The following is a 20,662-nucleotide window of genomic DNA, read 5'->3' as shown; positions in this document are numbered from 1 at the left end:
GATTAGTATTGTAATATCCATTGCTTCCTCTGAGAACGTTCTAACTTCATCCATCAAATTGGACATTTTATAAAATCCGATCAGTCCACTACTTTGAAGGAAAAAGAAAAAAAAATCAATACTCCACATTTCTCAAGTGCTCCAAATCACCTGAGCACTTTAAAATAATATTGGCTTGAAATTCTTCATACTTAGAAAAATATATATATATACTTGGCATCCCTTTACATTTTAATTCCTAAGCCCCTAGAAAATACACATCAAGCTTCATTTTCAATTAAGGGGCTAGAAATTTGGTTTTCACAGATAGTTCCAGATGACCCTGAAAACCTGGGAACACCTAATATCATGCAAATTGCGGTAAACTCACAACAGCTCACAGCATGAACATGTATAAATCAAGGAGTTTGCTCTACAGCCTTCTAAAAATCAGCAGGGGTTGAAAGGTAGGATACAGGCAAAATTCTGTACAACTGAAAAATTTAGACTTTAGCAGAATCCAAGGGCCCAACCTTTTCTGCAGTGTTTCAAAAGCAAGCTACAAGCATTAACATCCAGCGACCAGATATTTTGAGCCCCAGTACGACCCTTTCCAAGCCATAGTATAGAGGAAAGAAGTAGAAACAAGTCCTGAACAGGATTTGCATTTGTGGAAAGAGCTTTCCATGATGCCTTGATTATTTGTTAGAGTGCAGATGGGAGGGTGGAGGGCTTCGGAGGATGGTTGCTGTGAGTTCACAAGAATTCAAGGGGTTAAAAAGGTTATCTTGGTATTTATGTAAGTTATACTTCTCTGACAGTGAAACAGGGCATACGTATAGATGGATCAGGTCAATTTGAAAATGTACTGCTCTTGAGTTTAGCAACATAACATTCTTCTTGAGTTACACTGAATCAAAGAGGGTGATTTATGGTAGCTTTGAGTAACCCTAGATTGTTGTGAAAGATACAACAGCCAAATACAAAAGCATTTTTTCTAACATGACCAGAACATTATAAAGTTAATAAAAACTTTTTTTTTAAGATTTTAAAACCATTTCCTGTATCAAATGAATGCTCTCCCAGTCAGAATTTTTGAAGGCTTTCATAGGAATCCCTTTTTAAAATAAAAAACCTGAGCGCAATTGCTATTATTTGTGTGGCAAAGCAAATAGATTGCTTCATTATATACCAGATGGAGGGTTTTCTTTTTCAGTGACTTCAATCCTACATAAAATAGTTTATATTTTCTTTTTTGATAAAATCTATTTTGTATATATTTGATTGCCATGATCAAACCTGGAAGCCACAAACATATACATTCTCATTTCCAGGCATTCATCAGAAGTTCTGTGTTATTCGAAGAGTTTCTGTTGTGAAAATGGTTCCCATGGGTTTAACAGCACAAGAGCTAGGGGTGTAACTGCTTTAGCTCTCAGTAACCTTAGTAAGAATAAGTAAAAGCAGGGAAACTGCCAAAGCCAAATGCTCCAGATGCCCCATAGCTTTATTCCCAAGATGGATGTTTTCTAATTGCTACTCACACACAAGCACTTAATAGCAACAGCCTTTCTTGTCGTGAAAAGTTTATTATAAAGATCCATAGAACAACTGACAGGGTTTACTGGCCAGTCCTCTATGTCTTTGCTCTAATCCTGATTCTTTGCCTTTTATATTACATTTCAGCTGGTATCTTTCTTTTTAGTTCACAAGCATACATGAGTTAATAAGCCTTTATCATTCCGGGAACTGGAGAGATAACCATTATTAACCACATCTGCTGGAATACACTGAGTGACTTGGCTCTAAGTTACACAACAACCAGAGTGCAAGTCAGACATCCGGAGTCAGTCTTTCCTAATACTGTTCTGCCGCAAGTCTAATTATTGCGCCTCTTCTCTTGATCCTAGGAGATCTAACAGTGGCTGGATACTTCAGGTCTTGGTAATTTTTTAATGACGTTTTTAAGGAGCTAGAATCCAGAATAAAAAGACTGCACATCCAAAGACAGCTGAGCGTTTCGGTAACATTCATACCTGACTTTTTCTGCCTCTCAAAATTACATTCAATAGCTGAAAGATGTAAAATGAACACAAATCCTACACACTAAATATTTTTAAGTCAGCAATTGTACAGAAGATGAATTATGACAACAGCGCGTATACTCACCAATTGCAGCCGTAAAATACTGCTCAATTTCATTAGGGGTGAGTGCCCTTTCCCAAATAATGAATTCATCAAATGCCCCATTCACATAGCGCTTCGTTTGACCCCCCTCTGTCCCTGTCAGTAGATTTGCACTGGGGTCTCCATAATCATAGAAAACTTTCCCATCTGGATCAGTTGTGTTTAGAGTTCCATTGACGTAGACTTTCAGTCCTTCTCTTGATTTCCAAGTGAAAAGAATATGAGTCCAATAAGGACCTGCAAAACATTAAAAGTCACAGCAAAATCCATGAATCAATTCCATTTAGAGCCTTTCCTGTTCAGTAAGTTTTTGCTGACTCGTGCAATGCTATAGAGCTGTATAGGAAGTGCTAAGAGCAAATTATGGAACGCTGATGTCATGTATATTAATCTTTATACCCATGGGGAAGCCCATACTTTGGCAGAATGCCTGTTAGCTTTTGTCTGAACTCTTACTTGGGCTCACTGCAGTTTCATAAATTAGACTTGCTAAGTATTATTGGCCAAGATTTGAAGTCTCTTCAATACTCTCTCAAAACACAGTTCAGCAAGAACTGCATAGAGGCTGCAAGGACTGGAGAACAAGCAAACAGACTAATTAAAAGTTGCCGCAGTTTCTCTGTTATACTTGAGAGTCTGAAAACATAATATTAATTTTCACTTGGATTGGATAATCCACAAATGTGTGAATTATTCTCACCATTTAGCAGCTTTTCTCTTAAAACGAGATTTCTAAACTGGTTTGTTAGGCTTTATAAAACTCTGCTACTGTGAGGTGAGAAAGTCCTATTTTACCAACGTACATGTAGTCAAATTAAGGCAAGAAAAGATTTAGTGACTGTCACTGGCATTACTAGAAGACCAGAATTTGTTCCAGTCACTAGGTAATACCACTCCCCAACGATACACGGTTTAGATAGAAGCAGTAAGATATGTGATACACCAAAATGTTTATTAATACTATGCCATGGCATACAAAACTTGACACTCAACAGGTAACAAAAGGACCAAAGCACTAAACACCCAGTTAGACAGTTACCAAATAAAGTCTTAATTTAGGAGGCAGTAGCGGACAGCACACATACCCAGTTTTAGAATATACTGAGAACTGTCAGGGATTAACCTGCATTCTTCACCTATGTTTCCATCTAAGCACTCATTAATCTATTGAGGTCGATAAGAATTCCACTTCAGAAACAACTGGAAGTTGGGTCCGAGGACTGTTACTGAATGGCAAATGTTCTATAATACAATATCACCGGTTTTTCAATTTGTACTTTCCCTCTCTCTGCCCCCCATCAAGAGAATTCTGGAGCACAGAGCTCTATAGCTCTTTTTATATATCCACTTCTCTTTCATGAAGTCGTGCTCTTACCACTACATCTCTCAGCAAGAATAAAGTAAAATATAACAAAGAAATTAATTTTAAAAAAAAATATAAACTTTACCTGGTGGACTAAAGCTTGCTTTCCACTTCATCATTGCATTCCCACGGGTGTAAAATTCCACTGAGCCTTCACCTTCATTTGAACAGATTTTGAAACCGCTGGAAATTACTTGTCCACCAGAGGCAGGGAGTAACTTAGCCTGCTGGTCTTGAGTCTTCCAGAAAAAGGAAAATGTTACTCCTGATGAAAGCAAGTGAGAGGAGATTTTAATGAAAAAAACAAGTGCAATTAAAAATTTCCAATACTGTAGAATACAGAGAGTGGGAATGCTTTTGAGGACAGATCATCTGCTAGAATAAACAAGGACAGCATTTTTAAAATCAACAATGCTCTAACAGTTTAAACCAAATAAACATCTCTTCCTTGGTCTCGCATCACACACGCGTACCCAGGACATAGTAGTAATCATTGCTTCCTGAGTAGCTTCTATGAGTTAAAACTAAAGTTATTTGAGCACCAAAAGTAATTAAGTTTTTTTCTTACAGATTTATGCTTCCATTCCTTTTGCCTTATCTCTCCAGTCTCCTTACCCTTCTCGCCTTCCTGTGATGATCCCCTTTTCCTCCTGTGATCTGGGCTTATTTCAAAACACAAGTTGCTCTCATATCTCCATATCCTCCACCAGCATCTACATCTTTTTTTGATGTTCACCAAATTCCAGCAAACCCAGAAATGGTACATTGACTGCTTCCAAGCTACTGATGCACTAACTAGCTGCCAGCATGCCCATGTCTGAACTTGAGTAGCATCCATCGCTAATTATACTTTAATTCTTCTAAGCATGTTATTACCTGTGTTTTCACACTTCAGTGCTCACATAATTGCTGAAAGCAAAGAACCGGTGTAAAAGAAAGGGATAGCATCATATGCAGAGCCACAGCCAAAATTCAGAGGACCCCACCCACCCAAAAATCCAACAATTCTTCCCAAAATGCAAGTGCAACCCTGCAAGTGCACGTGATTAACTTTGTCCACAAATAATCCTGTTCAATTCACAGTAAATTTAACTATTATACTGTAAAACTGAAGAGCTCTTCAGATTGCACATTAGTGAAGAAATATGATTTCTGCAAGATGGCTTGTTTCTTTAATAAAGGTTACCTCAAAAGGCTTGACTGAAACACAAGTAGCAAATCAAACCTCCCTTGCACTCCAGAAGTTCATAGTGGCTCTGCTGTAGAGGTTCTGCAGTCAAATGCAATTACAAAGAAAATGGCTCGACTAAACAGCTCCTAAAAATGTTCGTCTCAGAATTTATAGTACAAAGTGCTAACATTAAAATGCGAGTTCAGAGCAGGTTGAGAAAAAGTTTATCAAGTACAGAAGTGGAAGAGGTTTTGCCACAAAGAGTTATAATGAATTAAGTTGGCACCAACCCTGAATATCACCTAGTCTAAACTGCCTGCTCAAAGCAGGGACAATTTCAGAGCTAGATCTGGTTGCTCAGAGCTCTGCTGAGATTTTAATGTCACCACAGATGCAGATTGCACAGCCTCTCTGTGCAAACCATCCTGATGCGTGGCCACCCACATTACAAAGAAACATTTTTTCTTAGATCTAATCAGCATTTCCTGTGCTACAATGTGCCTGTGTTGCCTGTTACATTTTCATTCTGCATCTCCAAGATTGTTTCGCTCCATCTGCTTCTATAACCACCCATCAGGTAGTTGAAGACAGCCCTTAGCATTCCCTTTCCTTCATGGTGTAAGGAAAAGCCTTCGCCTCCTCTCCCATGTCATATTCTCCAGCCCCCTAAGTCATCTGCTGGACTCACTCTGGCTTGTCAGCATCTCTTTTGTAGCAGGGGACAGAAATGGGACATTTTGGGGACAAATGGGACTTCAGATACGCTCTCCTGAGTGCTGAACAGAGGGGAATAATCACTTCCCTTAACCTGCTGACTATGCTCTTTCGACATGTAGGCAAAATATCTGTCTGGATGATTTTAGTTAGCAGTTCTGCAGGCCTCCCAGGCAGTATGAACTTTGCCGATTTGCTACCAGCCCAGCACAGGTTAATGAAGCCCTCAAACTATTATGTACATTTCTTGTTGAAACCATAGATTATTTTTTTTTTATGTGTTTCATAATTTTATGATTAAAGATGGAACAACCTCAGACAGCTCACTACAGTCATCAGAAATATTCTCCCCCACTACTCTCTGGAACACAATTTTTTTATAGATTTCACATATTCTTTTTGTTACATTAACTTAACAGAAAAGTTAAAAATTATATTATTGCAAAATAAATAATTTAACTATGTAGTATCTTCCTGTCTACCTGATCTTTCTGTTTATCCTTATAACAGCACTCATCAATTTACATGATCTACACCATTCCCTAAATGCTTTATACATGATAAAACCACCACCATGGAAGTGCTAATCAATTATCATTGGCCTCCTAGAAATCAATCAGTATATGAACATCATCAGTCTCAGTTTACTAGATCTTGACGGATATGGGTTTAAAGCTATAAATGCTGTAAACTGAAGAATTTGAGGTCTGTTGTAAGGAAGTTGCAATACCTTCATCAGCAGATAAACCCGAGTTCATATTTCAGCTTCTTTACCACACCAGTAACAGGCTGAGACACTGATCCACCCCTCTTGCCAGAGCGCCATGCATTTCCCTTGTGTCTGCACACCATCCTTCACCACCCTGGCGAAAGGGCCCCAAGGCTGCCCACGTTAATCCGTTACTGCTGTGAAGGCGATTCCTCTGTCAAAGTGCCTCGCAATCTTTTTCCAGTGCTTCACCGCACTTCTGAAAGGTACGGAAGTGCTGTTATGCCTTCTTTACAGGCTGAAAGCTGACGTTTAAATGGTGTAGACAGCGAGACTTAAGTCCTACAGCATGTCTGCAGTGGAGCCGCTTTCCCCCATCTTTGTCCATCCTCTTGGACTACCCTGTAGCTACTGAGCATCCTCTAGCCACAAGAAAACTGTGGATCTAAATCCTCCTTATGTGTGCTTTGGTTCATGAAATGCCCAAACTAAAAATAAAAAGTAAAGTAAGGCACACAAACACACAGCTTTATGAAATGCTATGTTGTGCATAGCGCTGCTTTTTAATTTTTTTTTATTTCAGCTTCACATATGTTGACTAAATGTAACTTTTCCTACTGTGTTCCAAACTAACTATTATGAGAACATTCTCTTGCATCTTTCAGAAATGTTTCTTTTGACTGAAAAAGCCACTTTAATGAGCCCAGAACTGCTCACAGAAAACCATTATCTAAATATTACTTGAGAAAGAAGGAAGGCAGGGGAAGAATGTTTCAACATTTTAAAAACAAGAAGAATTTGTTTTCTCAAGTCAAAATAACAGTTCTGAAATGTTATTAAATTTAAGCTAGGAAAAAATATAGGGATTTTTGATTCGTAGGTTGTAATACTACATCTGAAAAGATCCCAAGATCATTTCAGAAAGCATTCCCTGCTTAAGTGTACTTAACACCAGTTTCACACAAATGCAACAGACAAACATCAAGGGATGTTTAAGCAATAGTAGGCTTGAATAAAATTACATCTTCTCATGGCCACTGGTTTTCTTTAGGTTGGAGAAAAACAAAGACAGTCTCTTTAGATAAAGGGGTGTTGGCTTTTTCCTTTTTTTTTTTTCCCTTTTTTTTTAACCTGGTACAGTGATTTAGTATTTATTGTTTATATGATTTCTTCTCTTCACATTTTATCTGCTGAACATTTCAGTGTTTTATGTTTTTAATGTTCTTGTTTGTGAGATAGTGGGAGTGCTCTGGTACTATAAAAATAATTTATTCTGATTGTTATGTTATACTATAGATGTAGAAATAATATGACTTACTGATGATTTTTATTTCCCAGTGGTATGAAAAAAATATGAAAAGATACAGCATGCATCAGAAAATATGCCTACAGTAGGATACCGTATTACTTTTTCTAATACTCTCAAGTAATAGCTGTGTACCATCTGCTCTCTGAGTTTCTCCTACTTTCTTAAAAAGTTAATACACAGCTCTTGCTACAGCACCTAAAAAAAAAAAAGCTATTTCAAGTAATGTTACCAGTTTGAAGAATGGCCTAAATCAATAAAAGCGAGAAAATCCAATATTAACAATTCTGCTTAAGTTTAGGGACTGCTGGAGTTTATGTATAGAAAGCCATTTTCCATTGATCCTTCCATTTCTATTGAATTTTAAATCTCTAGTGAATGTTTTATGCTAGTGACTAGTTGTATGTTTGATTTGACAGTCACATACAGTTTTAATCATCTTCCGTAGTCAACACATTGTCGAATCTGTGCCCTCTATTACACCTCTCATTTTGTGACGCTAGTCCAAGAAGAAGAAAGGGAAGAGAAATAGAATGAAGAGATTTAAGTACTTATGAGGACAAACGGATTCCAAGACACTGGAAACAAAAATTTTGTTATCTCCAGAGATTAATCTAAAAACAACCATTCCTGCTAAGAGGCCCCACTGAAAAACAGTCTCCTAAATCTGAAACCTGTAGGACAACTTCTTTGTTTGTCATACTGCAGTTCTTGTAGGAATTAATCTTGGTGCCACAGGAAAGATTTTGGGCACTGTAAGCTTATTTCTGTCTTTGTTTGAATTAATTATACTGTAGATCATTGATCTGAGTAGTTGGTGACTAGTTCTAATTTGAAGTGCAGTTAGAAAAGACTAAATTTTAAAACAATTGAGTGTTGGTTGCTGAAAAGTCAATAAAGAATAGTGTCAAGCTAGAATTTTAGAGAGTTCATTCCAATGAGGAAAGAAACAGTGATTACTGAATTACATAATCTGACAGAAAAAAAAAAGCAAATAGTAATTAATGAATTTACTAACCTTCAGGTCCACAAACTTCTGGATTACTAATGCAAGAATTTTGATAGCTTCCAAAGAAGAGAAAGGTAACTCCTTTCTTTTCAGCGACATAAATTCCTTTGTTCACCATTCCTTCTACAATATCTAAAGGAAAAGCAAAATATAGTTTAACATTTGTATAAATCAAAACTTCCTGGAAACATGATTTTAACGCCTCATATGTTTCTCTTGTCCCAACTATAGGTTTGCTTTTGTTGGGTTTTTTTGTTGTTGGTTTTTTGTTTGTTTGTTTGTTTTTGAGTTTGGTGGGGGTTTGTTGGTCAGGGGTTTTTTTGGTTTTTTATTGTTTGGTTGGTTTTGTTTTTTTAAAGAACTATACAGATAACACTTTCATTTCAAGTTTGTAAAAATTACACTAATATCTGTCACTCGGATTCTTGATTAACTAAGACTGCTTAACAGAACCCATACACCCAAAAAATATTATTTCAAAGTAATCTGAATAAACCTTATGCTTTCCAGAGGTCTGGATACCGGACACATCATAGAGGTATTTTTGTCTTACTATTAGGCTGAGTTAGTGAAGAAATTCTTTAATCAAAAATGTAACAGAATAGGGGGTTTTTAATGATTGAAAGGTAAATTTTGTGATCAAAAGCCACTTTTCATATAAAAAAAAATCAGTGAAATATACTTGACAAGCTATATTTAAAAGGCAGAAATCTATATCCTTTTCAGACATCCTTTGGTATGGCATCATTGTCATTTGGAAGGGCTATTTCTTTGTCTAAGATGGATCATGACTAATTGTCTTGTGACTTGATTGTGATTTTCTTGTGTTCCCTTCCAAAGAAAAGCACTGTTGATTCATCTCCTACTAGCTAAAGCACATGAGCCTTCTTAATACTAAAAAAAACCCATGACACTTGTTTACTATAGGAAACCTCACTAAGGTTGAGAGTTCAGCTGATAGATGAAGATCAAAAGTTCATCTCATTTGTACCAAGATAAAAAATCGGGACTAATTTTAGCAATGAAGACAACAGGAAATCACAATCAAAAAATTCCACTGTGTTAAAAAGCCTGCATTCCACAGAACATTCTATCATTTATTTCTGAGCAGACAGAATGGAATTGTTCAGTTTGGAATTTCATGTTAACATTGTTTGTGATGGTATTTCTGCAAGGATTGTGAAGATTCAGGACCTCGGTTTTAAGACCCTTCTCTATAATTTCTTCTGAAAAAGACCGTGTTAGGAAAAGAGCTGCTCCAAGGGAAATACCAGCAATGAGAACACAGTCTTTTCCTGCTCCGAGGTGCAGAAATTGCCAGCTAGGCGCTACTTGATATTTGAAAATCTACCTAGATCATAAGGGCAATGAGGAAGGCACACAAATGGTCTCAAACACATGAAGGGTGTGACGTAAGGGGCTTCTCTCTGTATTTATCACTGTGCATCTACCTGACTCAACAGAAACCTTTTGCACAGCAGAGCACAGCGCCAATCACGCCAAGGATGCGCAGTCAGTGCTAGGGACAGACCACCTGTCTACACTGATAATCACAAATACTGTTGTCACCGCTTCAAGATGGTGCATCCCCTTGTGCAATGGGAACATAGGCAAGAGGGCATCTCATTTTCAAACTGCAGACAACCATCAGGCATGAGGACGGCAGTCACAGCGCTGGCCCATCTGCAGGATAACACCACTCAAGGAAACAGCAACAGCATGGCGTAGCCCTCAGTGAATGTATGTCCAAATATTTTCTTAGTCCATGCCAAACCTCGACACAAATATCACAGTTTTCAGGTATCTTCCTCTCCCTTTGAGGAAGAAGTCATCAAGTTCTGTCTAACTGACAGATAAAATGTAGTTTCTTTTAAAAATTTGAGTATGTATTATGGACTGAAGCAAACATTTCCAAGTTCTTCGAGTCACTTGAAATCTGAACTAATCTAGCCAGAATAAATCCCATAAGGTAATGCATTTCTGTCTCCATAGCATTTCCTTTGCTGTTGATGTCACTCTTTTTAATGTTCATATTGAATATATCTTATTATGTGAGAACTATGCAAACGGTCTATAAAGCAGATAAGTGAGGACTGAAAGGAATTAGGGTCATTTGAAGTTCATTATTAATAGAGTTCACATTTGCCAGCATACTTTTACTGTTGGAGTAGAAAAAGAGTGGTTTTAGTGTTCTAATATAAACCTCCTGGTGTCTGAGCAGCCCAAATGACAGTTCTACCATTTTCATCCTCCTCCTTTGGTCAGATTTTCCAACAACTGGATGTGAGTTAACACCTACTTGTAAAGTGGACAAGAGGTCATATTTCAATTGCACCTTCACAGGTATAAATCCTAGTGACTTCAATTAAATGACTCTACGCTTATTCTGGTGTAGATGTAACTAGTTTACGATCTGCCAGGTTTTTGCCTGGAGAGTTGTCATTTTCTGTTCTTCCTTTTATCTCCTGGTGTGTTGATGTAAAAGAAAAAAGTCATTAAAAGGACATATCTCTGCAGATTTTTGCTTCCCTTTTTTTTTAAAACATGTTAATCAAAGATGTCATGATTGACAAGATCTTACTTCCAGGCTTTGCAAATTTGCTTGCATTTGTCTTTCTTAATGTGTCCTTTAAAAATTACTATGAAACAGTGAAAAAACAGATGGCTTCTTTTTCCTTTTAACCTTGAAAGAAAAGAAAACACTCAACCTATTTGTTCTTATATGTTCTTCCAAAATGTCATCTCTGTTTCTTTTAAGCTTAATACAAATATTCTAGGTTTTGGAGGACTGTTGGGGCCCATCCTCCCATGGGCTGATTAGAATGGGGATGCTTCTCCCAGTAGTCCGGATTAATTCCAGTAACACTGCAGGAATGCTTTTTCAATAATGTAGGCCAATGTAAGCATAAATAGACTTTTACCATATGACCACTTGAACCAAAACTCAGCGTTAACTTTGAATCCAATGTTACAAGAACCATCCAAGCTTGACAAATGCAGAACAAAAAATATGTAAATCCTCACCTACAGTTGCAGAGAAGTTAGAGTAGGCAGAGTCATTGGTATATACAAAGGTAGAGTTATGGGAAGGAAGCACAGTGAAGTTGTGGATTCTTAGAGCTGGGTGGAACAACAAAAGAAAATAAGCAAATAAGCAAAACAATGAATAAACAATCAGTAATGAATTGACCAGTTCATATCTCTCAACATAACACAAATCACAGATGTCAGTCAGTGGCCTTGAAAATTATCATACAACCACTTCTCCCAAGGACTTATATGGAAGTGAATGTTGCACTCTAACTACACAAGTTAAGTAAATACAGTATCACTAAAACATTTTTTTTTTGTTTACACTTACAGTAGCTGAGGAGAAAAAACTATTAAAAAATACAACTGCAGATGAAGGGCTCTGAAATATCATCATGCTGGTAAGGTACTCTGCAATTATAACAAAAATCACTATACTGGTGCAAAACCTACGGGCAATTGAAGTCCCATGTCCAGCTCTGGGCTCACCAGTACGAAAGACACAGACATACTGGAACAAGGCCAGAGAAGGGCTACAAAGATGAGTAAGGGACTGGAACATCTGACACGAGGAGAGGCTGAGAATGCTGGGACTGCTCAGCCTGGAGAAGAGAAGGCTCTGGGATCTTATCAATGTGTATAAACACCCAACAGTGGGTGTAAAGATAGTGCCAGACTCTCCTCAGTTATATCTAGTGAACAGATAAGAGGCAATAGGCACAAATTAAAACACAAGAAATTCCATGTAAACATAAGAAAAAAACCAACTTTTTTATATCTGACAATAAAATTTTATTCTCTAGTTTTTGGTTTTTTTCTTATTTTGATAATTTAACAGTATCTTGTGCATGGTAATTATTTACCCTGGGCAGGCAAATAGAGCTTGATGGAAAGCCCGTGAAAGTAAATAGAGACACATTGATTTGGGATTTAGACCAACTGAGCTTACAGAAGGGAAAGGTAAATGCTCTTGGAAAAAAAAAAAAACAACGCACGTAAAAACCTCAAGAGAAAAATGCATGGAAAGCAAGGGGTCAGATGAAAAATCTCAACATGGCCACATCTTTTTTTGTTTGCTATATTTTAAGTTGATTGGTTCCCTTCAATTGCTTCTACTGCTGAGATAACCAAAAAATTAATTTGCTGACACTCTCTCTCATAACACAAACGCATTGAGAGATATAAATCTGGCTTCACACACAATGACTTCAACAAATAAAATGGATTAACATGACGGACAGATTATGATGCTTCAAGGATTTAAGAGGAGAAACATGGAATGAAAATAATTGCATGATATGATGAGTGGAAAAACAAGAAAGACTCTAGCAATAAACAGAAGAGTTGTGTAATCAGAATGGTATCAAAACCAGGCAAATTGTCACCTGCATTAAATTACAACAATAAAGAAAACTTTTCTTGTATATCAAAGTCAAATACCAGATAGATACATAAAACTTCTGCTGGAGACAGCTGAAATAATATCTGTGTATTATAACACACATTATAAGCAACTGAGAAGAACTTGAACTATCCACTACAACATTAAGGAAAGAATTCAACATTGTCAGAATTGCACTGCAGAGGAAGAGACTTTTGGCTACTGGCATCCTCGGCAAATAACAGTGAGACAAAGTCCTCCAAACTTTTTTCAGCAAAGTCATGCAGATGGCTCATTTATAAAGTTTTTTAACACAGTGTCATAATAGGAGTCAAAGGAGATTGCTCATGTGAGCCAGTCCCATTCCTGTAAGTGAAGGTTTGTAGGATCAGGAACTTCATATATTCTGCTTTATCTCTTCCAAGATACTACTGAAAAGATTTCTGAATTTTGCTGAAATAATGTCATTTAACCTAATTTTGAAAAATCATCTAACATCAATTGTCATTTTTCCAAGAGCTATACTTTATATATTGCTTTCAAGCACTTTCAAAACAACATGCTTGTAGCATGAGTGCCAAAACAGTACTAGCTATGGAGTGCTTCACTCTTCCTGAAACTACATGAAGTCCAGTGTCAGAAAATGACTTTAACACGGTGTTAGAGAACTCACGGTAACTTTTTGTGAGCCAAATTATGATTCTATTGAAGTCAATGGGAATGCTGCCATCAGCCTCTAATGAGAGCAGAATATTGTCCAGATTTATTTCTGGTCAGTCGATTTCATTCCTTTAAAGAAACTTTGTGGAAAGATGGGTCAAAGTTTAAGCTTAAAATACTTGAACACCTCTGGAATAAAAGGTTTTGGATATTTATGGATCTTTTGCCCACTTAGGAACAGAGATTGATGTTGCCATTTTTGTGAAATAAATAGCAATAACTTCGCACTTTTGTAACATTTTTCATGTAAGGTTGTAAAGGTCTCTAGTTCCTGATTTAATCTTCCGCAGTGATCTTTCTGGGTAAAGATATTACAGGCACCAGTAGTAACACAGGAGCTACCCCTTGCACCAGTACAAAACAATTTAGCTCAACTGCCAAGGTGGTCAGGCGTAGTGTGAGAAATACTGGGGAATATACATCAGCCCAACTTGGAATTGGCTAAAATGTCAGAAAAGGAAAAACAGTTCGTGTGAAAATTACTAAGGGACCTTTGAGTCTCAGAAGGAGGCAGAGCATTGCTGAAAGTTTCATCTGAAAGAAATGGCCCTGCAAGCCCATGGTGCTGCAATGGGATACGGTGGTTTGGTTGAAGCGCCATCAATTGCTTCACCTGCACATCCCCAGAAAGCCCCCGTCACCTTTTTTGTTCCTGATGCAAAACGTCAGAACCAGAAAACTGCTGAATCCAACCGGACTGCCTTTTCATATCATTCCCTCTGGGACCCTGCGGTCCTGACAACTGACTCTTTCAAATTGGTGAGAGTTTTGTCCTACCAAACCTCTTGTGGTTTTGCCTGATTGGAAAAAAATTTGAACTAACGCTGCAATACTGCTTTTAAGGAAATATCCAAAAGCACATAAAAATGAGTAAGAAGTGTTCAGATGAGAGCTTACACTTCTCCTCCTATAGATACTATGTACAATTTTGAAAAGTGCCTGAAAAATTGGGGCATTTAACTCCTTCCAACAAGCAAAAAGAAGCAGGCATCTTCACTGCTGGCATAGCCAAAGAACTCAGTCACTGAGTGTATTAGTGCATGTTATGCATGTACCGAACCAACTAATAACAATGTGATTTCAATGACTCTTCGGATCATAAACCTTTTCTCTTTATAACCTTAACAATGCGTAGACAGCCCATAAAACGTCTGAGAATACTCTATAAAAATCAGTTCACAAATACGATATCATTTGGACATTGGAGCACTTCAAAAACATTAACTGGAAAAAAAATCTCATCTGCTGTGGTACAAAAGCTAACCCCTTTCATTTCTCCTGCTCCCTTTCTACTCACAGACTGCCACAAATACTTATGTTATTGCCATTGTCAACGAATCCTTTGTCTACCTCCATTTGTATCCCGAAACTCATGAATTCCATCCACATCTTCCAATGGCCAGTAATGGGAAGCTGATGCAAGAACTTTGAACCCTTTCAAGAAACACATGAAAAAGTTATTAAAGTAAGGACCAACAAGGAGTGTAACAAGTCTCCACAGAAGACAACAATAAAGGAGGTCAATAGGTTAAGTAAAACAAGATATTTTATGTAAATCAAGTACAGCACATAAGCGAGATCATAAATCAAAAGGACAGAGCAGATTAAAGCCATAGATCTGATTGATCACTGCAGAAAACCTGTTTTAAAAACTCAACTGATTTTAATTGCACTTAAAATGTGTAACAGTCTCTGACTAAGTCTCCGCTAGCTTATCAGGCGGCATTCATTGAAGTAACAGTTGAGCAGTTATTCAAGAGTAATTTCAAGATTTTACTGAGATTTGAAACACACACAGTGGATAGTACAAAGCACCTAGAAGGGAATGCAGAGGGGAATGTTTAGCGTCTGTAGCATACTACTTCTGCTCCTGCTTCCTCCATACTACTCAGCTCTCCGCAGTTCAAGGGAGTAGAAGATGCTAGGGAGTTCCCACAAATCTTATCCTCTCTCCAAAGCCCACTGGAAAACCAGTGCAACACCTTCAGGCTATATTAATCCAAACCTTTTTTCACCTTTGGTCTTCTATGGAAAGAGACTAGTCAGACATAGTAAGGAGCAGGACTCAATGGTGGAGGAGCTGCAACGTGGATGAGAGTATAGGTGCCTGCACAGTTGTTACTGCAGAGTCTAGCCTTCTTGATGTCTCCAGATAACTCTCACCTTAACAGAGTCATATAGCAGAACTTACTTTAACAGAAGGAATTTGATGTTCCTCAAGAGAAGGGATTCCAGAATATTAAGCAAGGTACGGAAAAGAGTTCACTCCTCCCCATGCGGCATTACCTATTTCTTCAGAACCTTCTCCACTACACCATAACCAGAACAACTCCTTGTGCTTGATGAGAACATTTTGTTCTCTTAAGTGTCCTCCTTCACAACAGGTGGACAAGCTGACAAAAGCAAAACATCTGCTGGTTTCCACGGGCAGATTTATCTGCACAGTCTAATTGATGAGTTTGAACAGATTTTAGATGTAACTACTCAAACCTGACCAGAAGCAGGCTGCCCAAAACAATCAAATTTTGTGTTATGATAATGATTCTATTTTAAGGGTAGAGCATTAATAATGTAGGAAAACATGAGTTGTAATTTCTTATTATCTTGTTAGCTGCAAGAAACCCTTTATTCTCAAAATAATTAATTTAACCAGCTGTGCTGAAGTAAATTTATAATCTCCTATATCTAAGAAAGTTTTAGAATGTTGATACAGATACACGGAAATTTTATGTGAATGCAAATAAGAACGTGTTTTGTTCATCATCATGGCATATCATCCTATTAGTTTGCGTTAATCTTTTCTTTGGGAGGCAGGGGGACAACACAACAGATGACAGGTACAGAGAGAACAACTATTTCTATTACACCGTATCTGTAGTTCTTTGCCTTACAATCATTTTTCATTCCCAAGCAATCTTTCAAGAACCTGAGGTGCGAAGCTGATAGAGGTAAGTTTCTTAAAAAAAGACTTCAGCTGTCATACACCGTACAAAAGCTCCCCACACCTAGTGTGCAAATTAAAACAAATCACAAGCAGTGTCCTTTGACATTTACAGTCTATCCCACACCTTTCTTCACTCTTGAGATCAAAACAGCTTGCCTATTTAATAATTATTCTATAATTTTAACATCCTGGATACCAACAGGATTTCTTTATCATGGATATGAAGGTGCAAAAATTTTATCTGCATCCTTAAACTGTCTGGACCACATAGTGGAGATCCGTTTGATGTCCTCCTTCCTCATGGTATAGTTTCAGAGCTGTGATGCAGAGAGGATCCTAAGATTTTTTTTAATAAGAGTGCAAAGCTGATAAAATTGCTAAATATCACTACAAGGAACTGTAGATCTGAGAGCACACAACTAAAAGGTCTGCATCTTGTGAGGATACACAAACTACTCAGACTTGCTTCCAAACTCAACTATACCAAAGATTTCTAACAAATGATTCCTAATTGATTGGGATCTATTATTGGCCTACCTAATTAGAAATGTTTGCAGTTGTCATAGAGGTTTTCCCACAGAGAGGGAGCATGAGTATAAACAGGTAAGATGGGGATGTCTTTAGAGAAATGGATGAAATTTATATGGCTGTATTCTTTTGAATATTTCCTTTAATATTTGGAAGATACAGAGAAAGGCACAACTTCTAACAAAAGGAGAAAGCTACTGCCAACATAAGAGAATAACAAGACAGAATAAGCACATACAAAACCCAATCTGAGAATTCCAGGCAACCCAAACTCAACCGAGCTGAGTGTGGCAAAGCACACTGAGGAAACAGGATATAGGAACAAGGTTTTTGAACGTACACAAACTAAACCTGTGTACGTGCTTAGTTCTATCTTCAAAAGAACATATTCTGGCTGCTGAAAAGAATTGAAAGTTATTCATTCCTATGGTATTAAGAGCACCCACATACACAACCTGTGCTAATGTACCTCCATCCGGCTTTCATCAAACTACCAGTTTCATTTTGCAGAGCACAGAACATGCCTGCTGTTTCACAGTGTGCTTATATGCAAATAACTCTTGCTCCCATTAACATCTCCCTTTCGTATCAGGGGAAAAAAGGAATTAAAGTTAAGAGAGGTGGTAGGGGAAAAAAAAGAAGATAAAAATAGAAAAGAAAAATCCCAGGAGAAAAATATTTTATGCCAAAAAACTGTGTCACAACATGGCACAAGTATTTTATTAGTAGTAGTAGCAGCAGCATGACAAAGGCATTGCCATGGTTGGCATCAAACAAGCTCATAAGGAGAAGCTATATTCTAAGGAGCTTAGATTTAAAAGATGGAAAAAGTAGGGAAGAAAAATGGGAAGGGAAATAGATATACAAAGTGAATTGCCTAGAGCCACGCTGCATTTTGGTGGCTTTCCCAGCTCCCAGTTCTGAACTATATAAAGCCATGCTGTTACCCCACTTCCAGCCAATCAGCCCTGAGAAGACCTCCAAAAACACATACCTGTTGCCTTGAATTCAACTTATACCTGCACTATCCTTTCCATAGGTAACTACTCTGTGTTTAGAATAAAATCACAGCACTTGTTTACAGCCTAGTTCAAATCCAGAAAGCATTGCTGGCAGTTATGCTTCCCCCCACACACACTGTACTACATAATAAATGTTGTGTAACTTGCTTCCTTATTGCGGGAGGCTTTTTTTCCCCCCCCATTGTTCTATCAGCTAGAAGCCAGTGATCCTCATCTATAGGAAATGAGATTATTTCTTTGTTTTTGAGTGAAGGTAGAACAAAAGAAACTAATTGGGCTGAAGCTACTGCAATAGCAGACAACATGGCTTTTCCACATTGCTCTGTATTTTATTTTGAAAATAATTACATATGGTTAAAACTTAAAAGTACAAAGCAATACATGAATTGGTAAAGCAGTAAAATTGTACTTGTACACCACCATGAGGCTTGAGGTTAAACTATTTATATAAACAGAAGAATTCTGCAGTTACACACACAGACCCCAAATAAGCTTTGAGTAAGTTTTTTCTACATTGAAAACAGATGAGAGATCCTTAATATGCTCTATAACTGATTTAAACTTAAGCATGAAGGCTGGGAGGAGGGTAGATGACTTGAAGCCATGCCAGAGTACTGCAAAGTATACAAGCTGGCATATCCAACTGTAAATCAATTAACTGAAAATGCTGAACACTAAGACAGTGAGAAAAAAAAGAAAACTGTCTGTGTAGAGGTCCGATTCAGAAACTCATGCTCAAAAAAGTAATAATAGACAAACACTGTATATAGGATTTCTCTACATATCAAATACAATCCATTTTTCTCCAAATACATTTCTGTGCAGAATATTTAGTAGGTAGGTTACTGAATTTAAAATCACTGGGACAGTCTGATACTTTAGACTTTATTACATTTCTAATACAGAGCTGACATTCAAACGTAGGATCACAGTTTCTTTGGAGCTACTAAGAAAATGAAGAATACAAACCAAAAAAGCAAATAAATATTTAAGCACATTGTCATAAAATGTAAATAGAACATTCCTTACCTGGGTGTTTGGGTAGCTGGGAATAGTTTCCATACACCTGCACAGAAAACATTACATAATGAGACATAGCGAGGCAAAACTTGCTAAGAGGAATCCAAATATATCTCAATACTGGCCATGTTCAGAACATTACCTGATATTTGTACTGAAATAAAATCAGCAAAGAATAATGACAACAGAGTAGAGATAATAAATTCTCCATCGTCTATTTAAGGTTAAAAGTACAACTCAAATCAAATTCCTGTAAGATGTCAATCATAAGTTTTCCTTTGCTACTTGTTGTATTAAAAGGGGCATTTTCCATGCAGGTTCAAAAAGTCCGTTCCTTCAGTGATGGCAAAATATCCTTCCAGACCTCTTGAGTAGTATTTGCTTGCTCCACACTTTGATGTCTTCATTTAACTATAAATAAATTACCGTGACTGGAGGAAAATTAAAAAGAAATGTGCATCAGATCCAAAAGTTGTACTGTTCCATGGAAAGAAGTCAAATATTTCTGTTACAATCTGTGCCAAAAAGAAAAGATCTTGTTTTCAACTTTCTTCCTATGGTTGTCTTTTCCTTTCAATTACTTTCACGTTGTCAGAAATCTGAAGCCAGTTTTAGTTTTGCTAGCAAGAAAGTGTACTTCCTTATAGCACATAGGGCATATAACTCTCACTATTTCCTCAGAAACTGAGCTGAAAAGAGCTGCTAACCCCTTGCTCGTCCAGCTCACGTTTGCACCTCCATCCCAGATCTTTTTGGGTGGAGAGCAAGTCTGAGTGATGTCATGCTTTCTTCTCAAACTTTGTCCCATTCTGGTACTCTATTTATATCACGTTGCTGCTGTCTCTTTTCTGGGTCCTAACACCAGTCAGCTAGGAACAAGTGGAAACAAGTCAACGTGCTTTAGCAAACAGATAAAAGAGATTACTGCTCTTAACAATCTGCACACTTAAAGAAGAATGAAAGCCAGAACAAGTGTTATAATTCAAATGCTTAAGAAAAATAAAACAGATTTTGGACAGAAATTTTTGAAGGAAAGCTAAGATCTATTTACTAAAATGACACATTACATTTCTTCTCATAAATAAGCATGACCTTTTAAAAAAAATACAATTTAAATCACATGGCATTCTGAGGGATTAATTTTACTATGTCTCTACCAAGAAGGGGAAACTGAGGCAGTAGTAATTTCACTGATTTGCTAAAGTTGCACAACAAAACTAGTAAAAGAACTACGAAAATACCTCTATCGTTGCCACTTTAATTTCTTTTTAATAAAAAATAATTACATTTAAGTATTTTTATAAGAGCCTCACAACTACACTGTAAACTATGTCACAAATATTAACTATCATTTTATATGTAAAAGAAAAATAGCAGCTAAAACTAGTTGATATTCTTCATTTACTCTGCTCCTCTATGGTAAAATCTTGTTTTCAGTTCCCTCCAAGTTCTCTTTTATTTTCAGTGAAATAAACTGAAAAAGCAATATTTTAAACAAAATTTGATAAGCTTTCCATCCCTGTTCATCTCCCCTGCATTTCCATATCAACCCCTTCTTTATCCTCACACGAGCCATGTA

The 20,662-nt window shown here is 37.2% G+C and overlaps 1 protein-coding gene across 2 annotated transcripts in view; it reads right to left on the bottom strand.

The window, feature by feature from the left end:
• The window catches only part of ADGRD1 (adhesion G protein-coupled receptor D1), a 155,958-nt gene extending 136,649 nt beyond the window's left edge, over positions 1-19,309 (bottom strand). Inside the window, exons 1-7 of one of the 2 annotated variants that reach the window (XM_072880258.1) lie at positions 19,226-19,309; positions 19,093-19,129; positions 14,920-15,003; positions 11,463-11,558; positions 8,448-8,570; positions 3,615-3,794; positions 2,149-2,403 (exon numbers count right to left, since the gene is read on the bottom strand). In XM_072880258.1, the coding sequence (XP_072736359.1) occupies positions 2,149-2,403; positions 3,615-3,794; positions 8,448-8,570; positions 11,463-11,558; positions 14,920-15,003; positions 19,093-19,129; positions 19,226-19,294 (844 nt within the window). In that variant the 5' untranslated portion in view covers positions 19,295-19,309. The remainder of the gene's footprint in view (positions 1-2,148; positions 2,404-3,614; positions 3,795-8,447; positions 8,571-11,462; positions 11,559-14,919; positions 15,004-19,092; positions 19,130-19,225) is intronic. The other variant, XM_072880259.1, reaches the window with a different exon arrangement.
• Between the last annotated feature and the right edge of the window lie 1,353 nt (positions 19,310-20,662).

The sequence above is a fragment of the Ciconia boyciana genome, chromosome 15, assembly GCF_034638445.1.
Source record: "Ciconia boyciana chromosome 15, ASM3463844v1, whole genome shotgun sequence".
Taxonomy (NCBI): domain Eukaryota; kingdom Metazoa; phylum Chordata; class Aves; order Ciconiiformes; family Ciconiidae; genus Ciconia; species Ciconia boyciana.
Note: the sequence above shows the minus strand (reverse complement) of the source record. Positions and strands in the feature narration are given on the sequence as shown.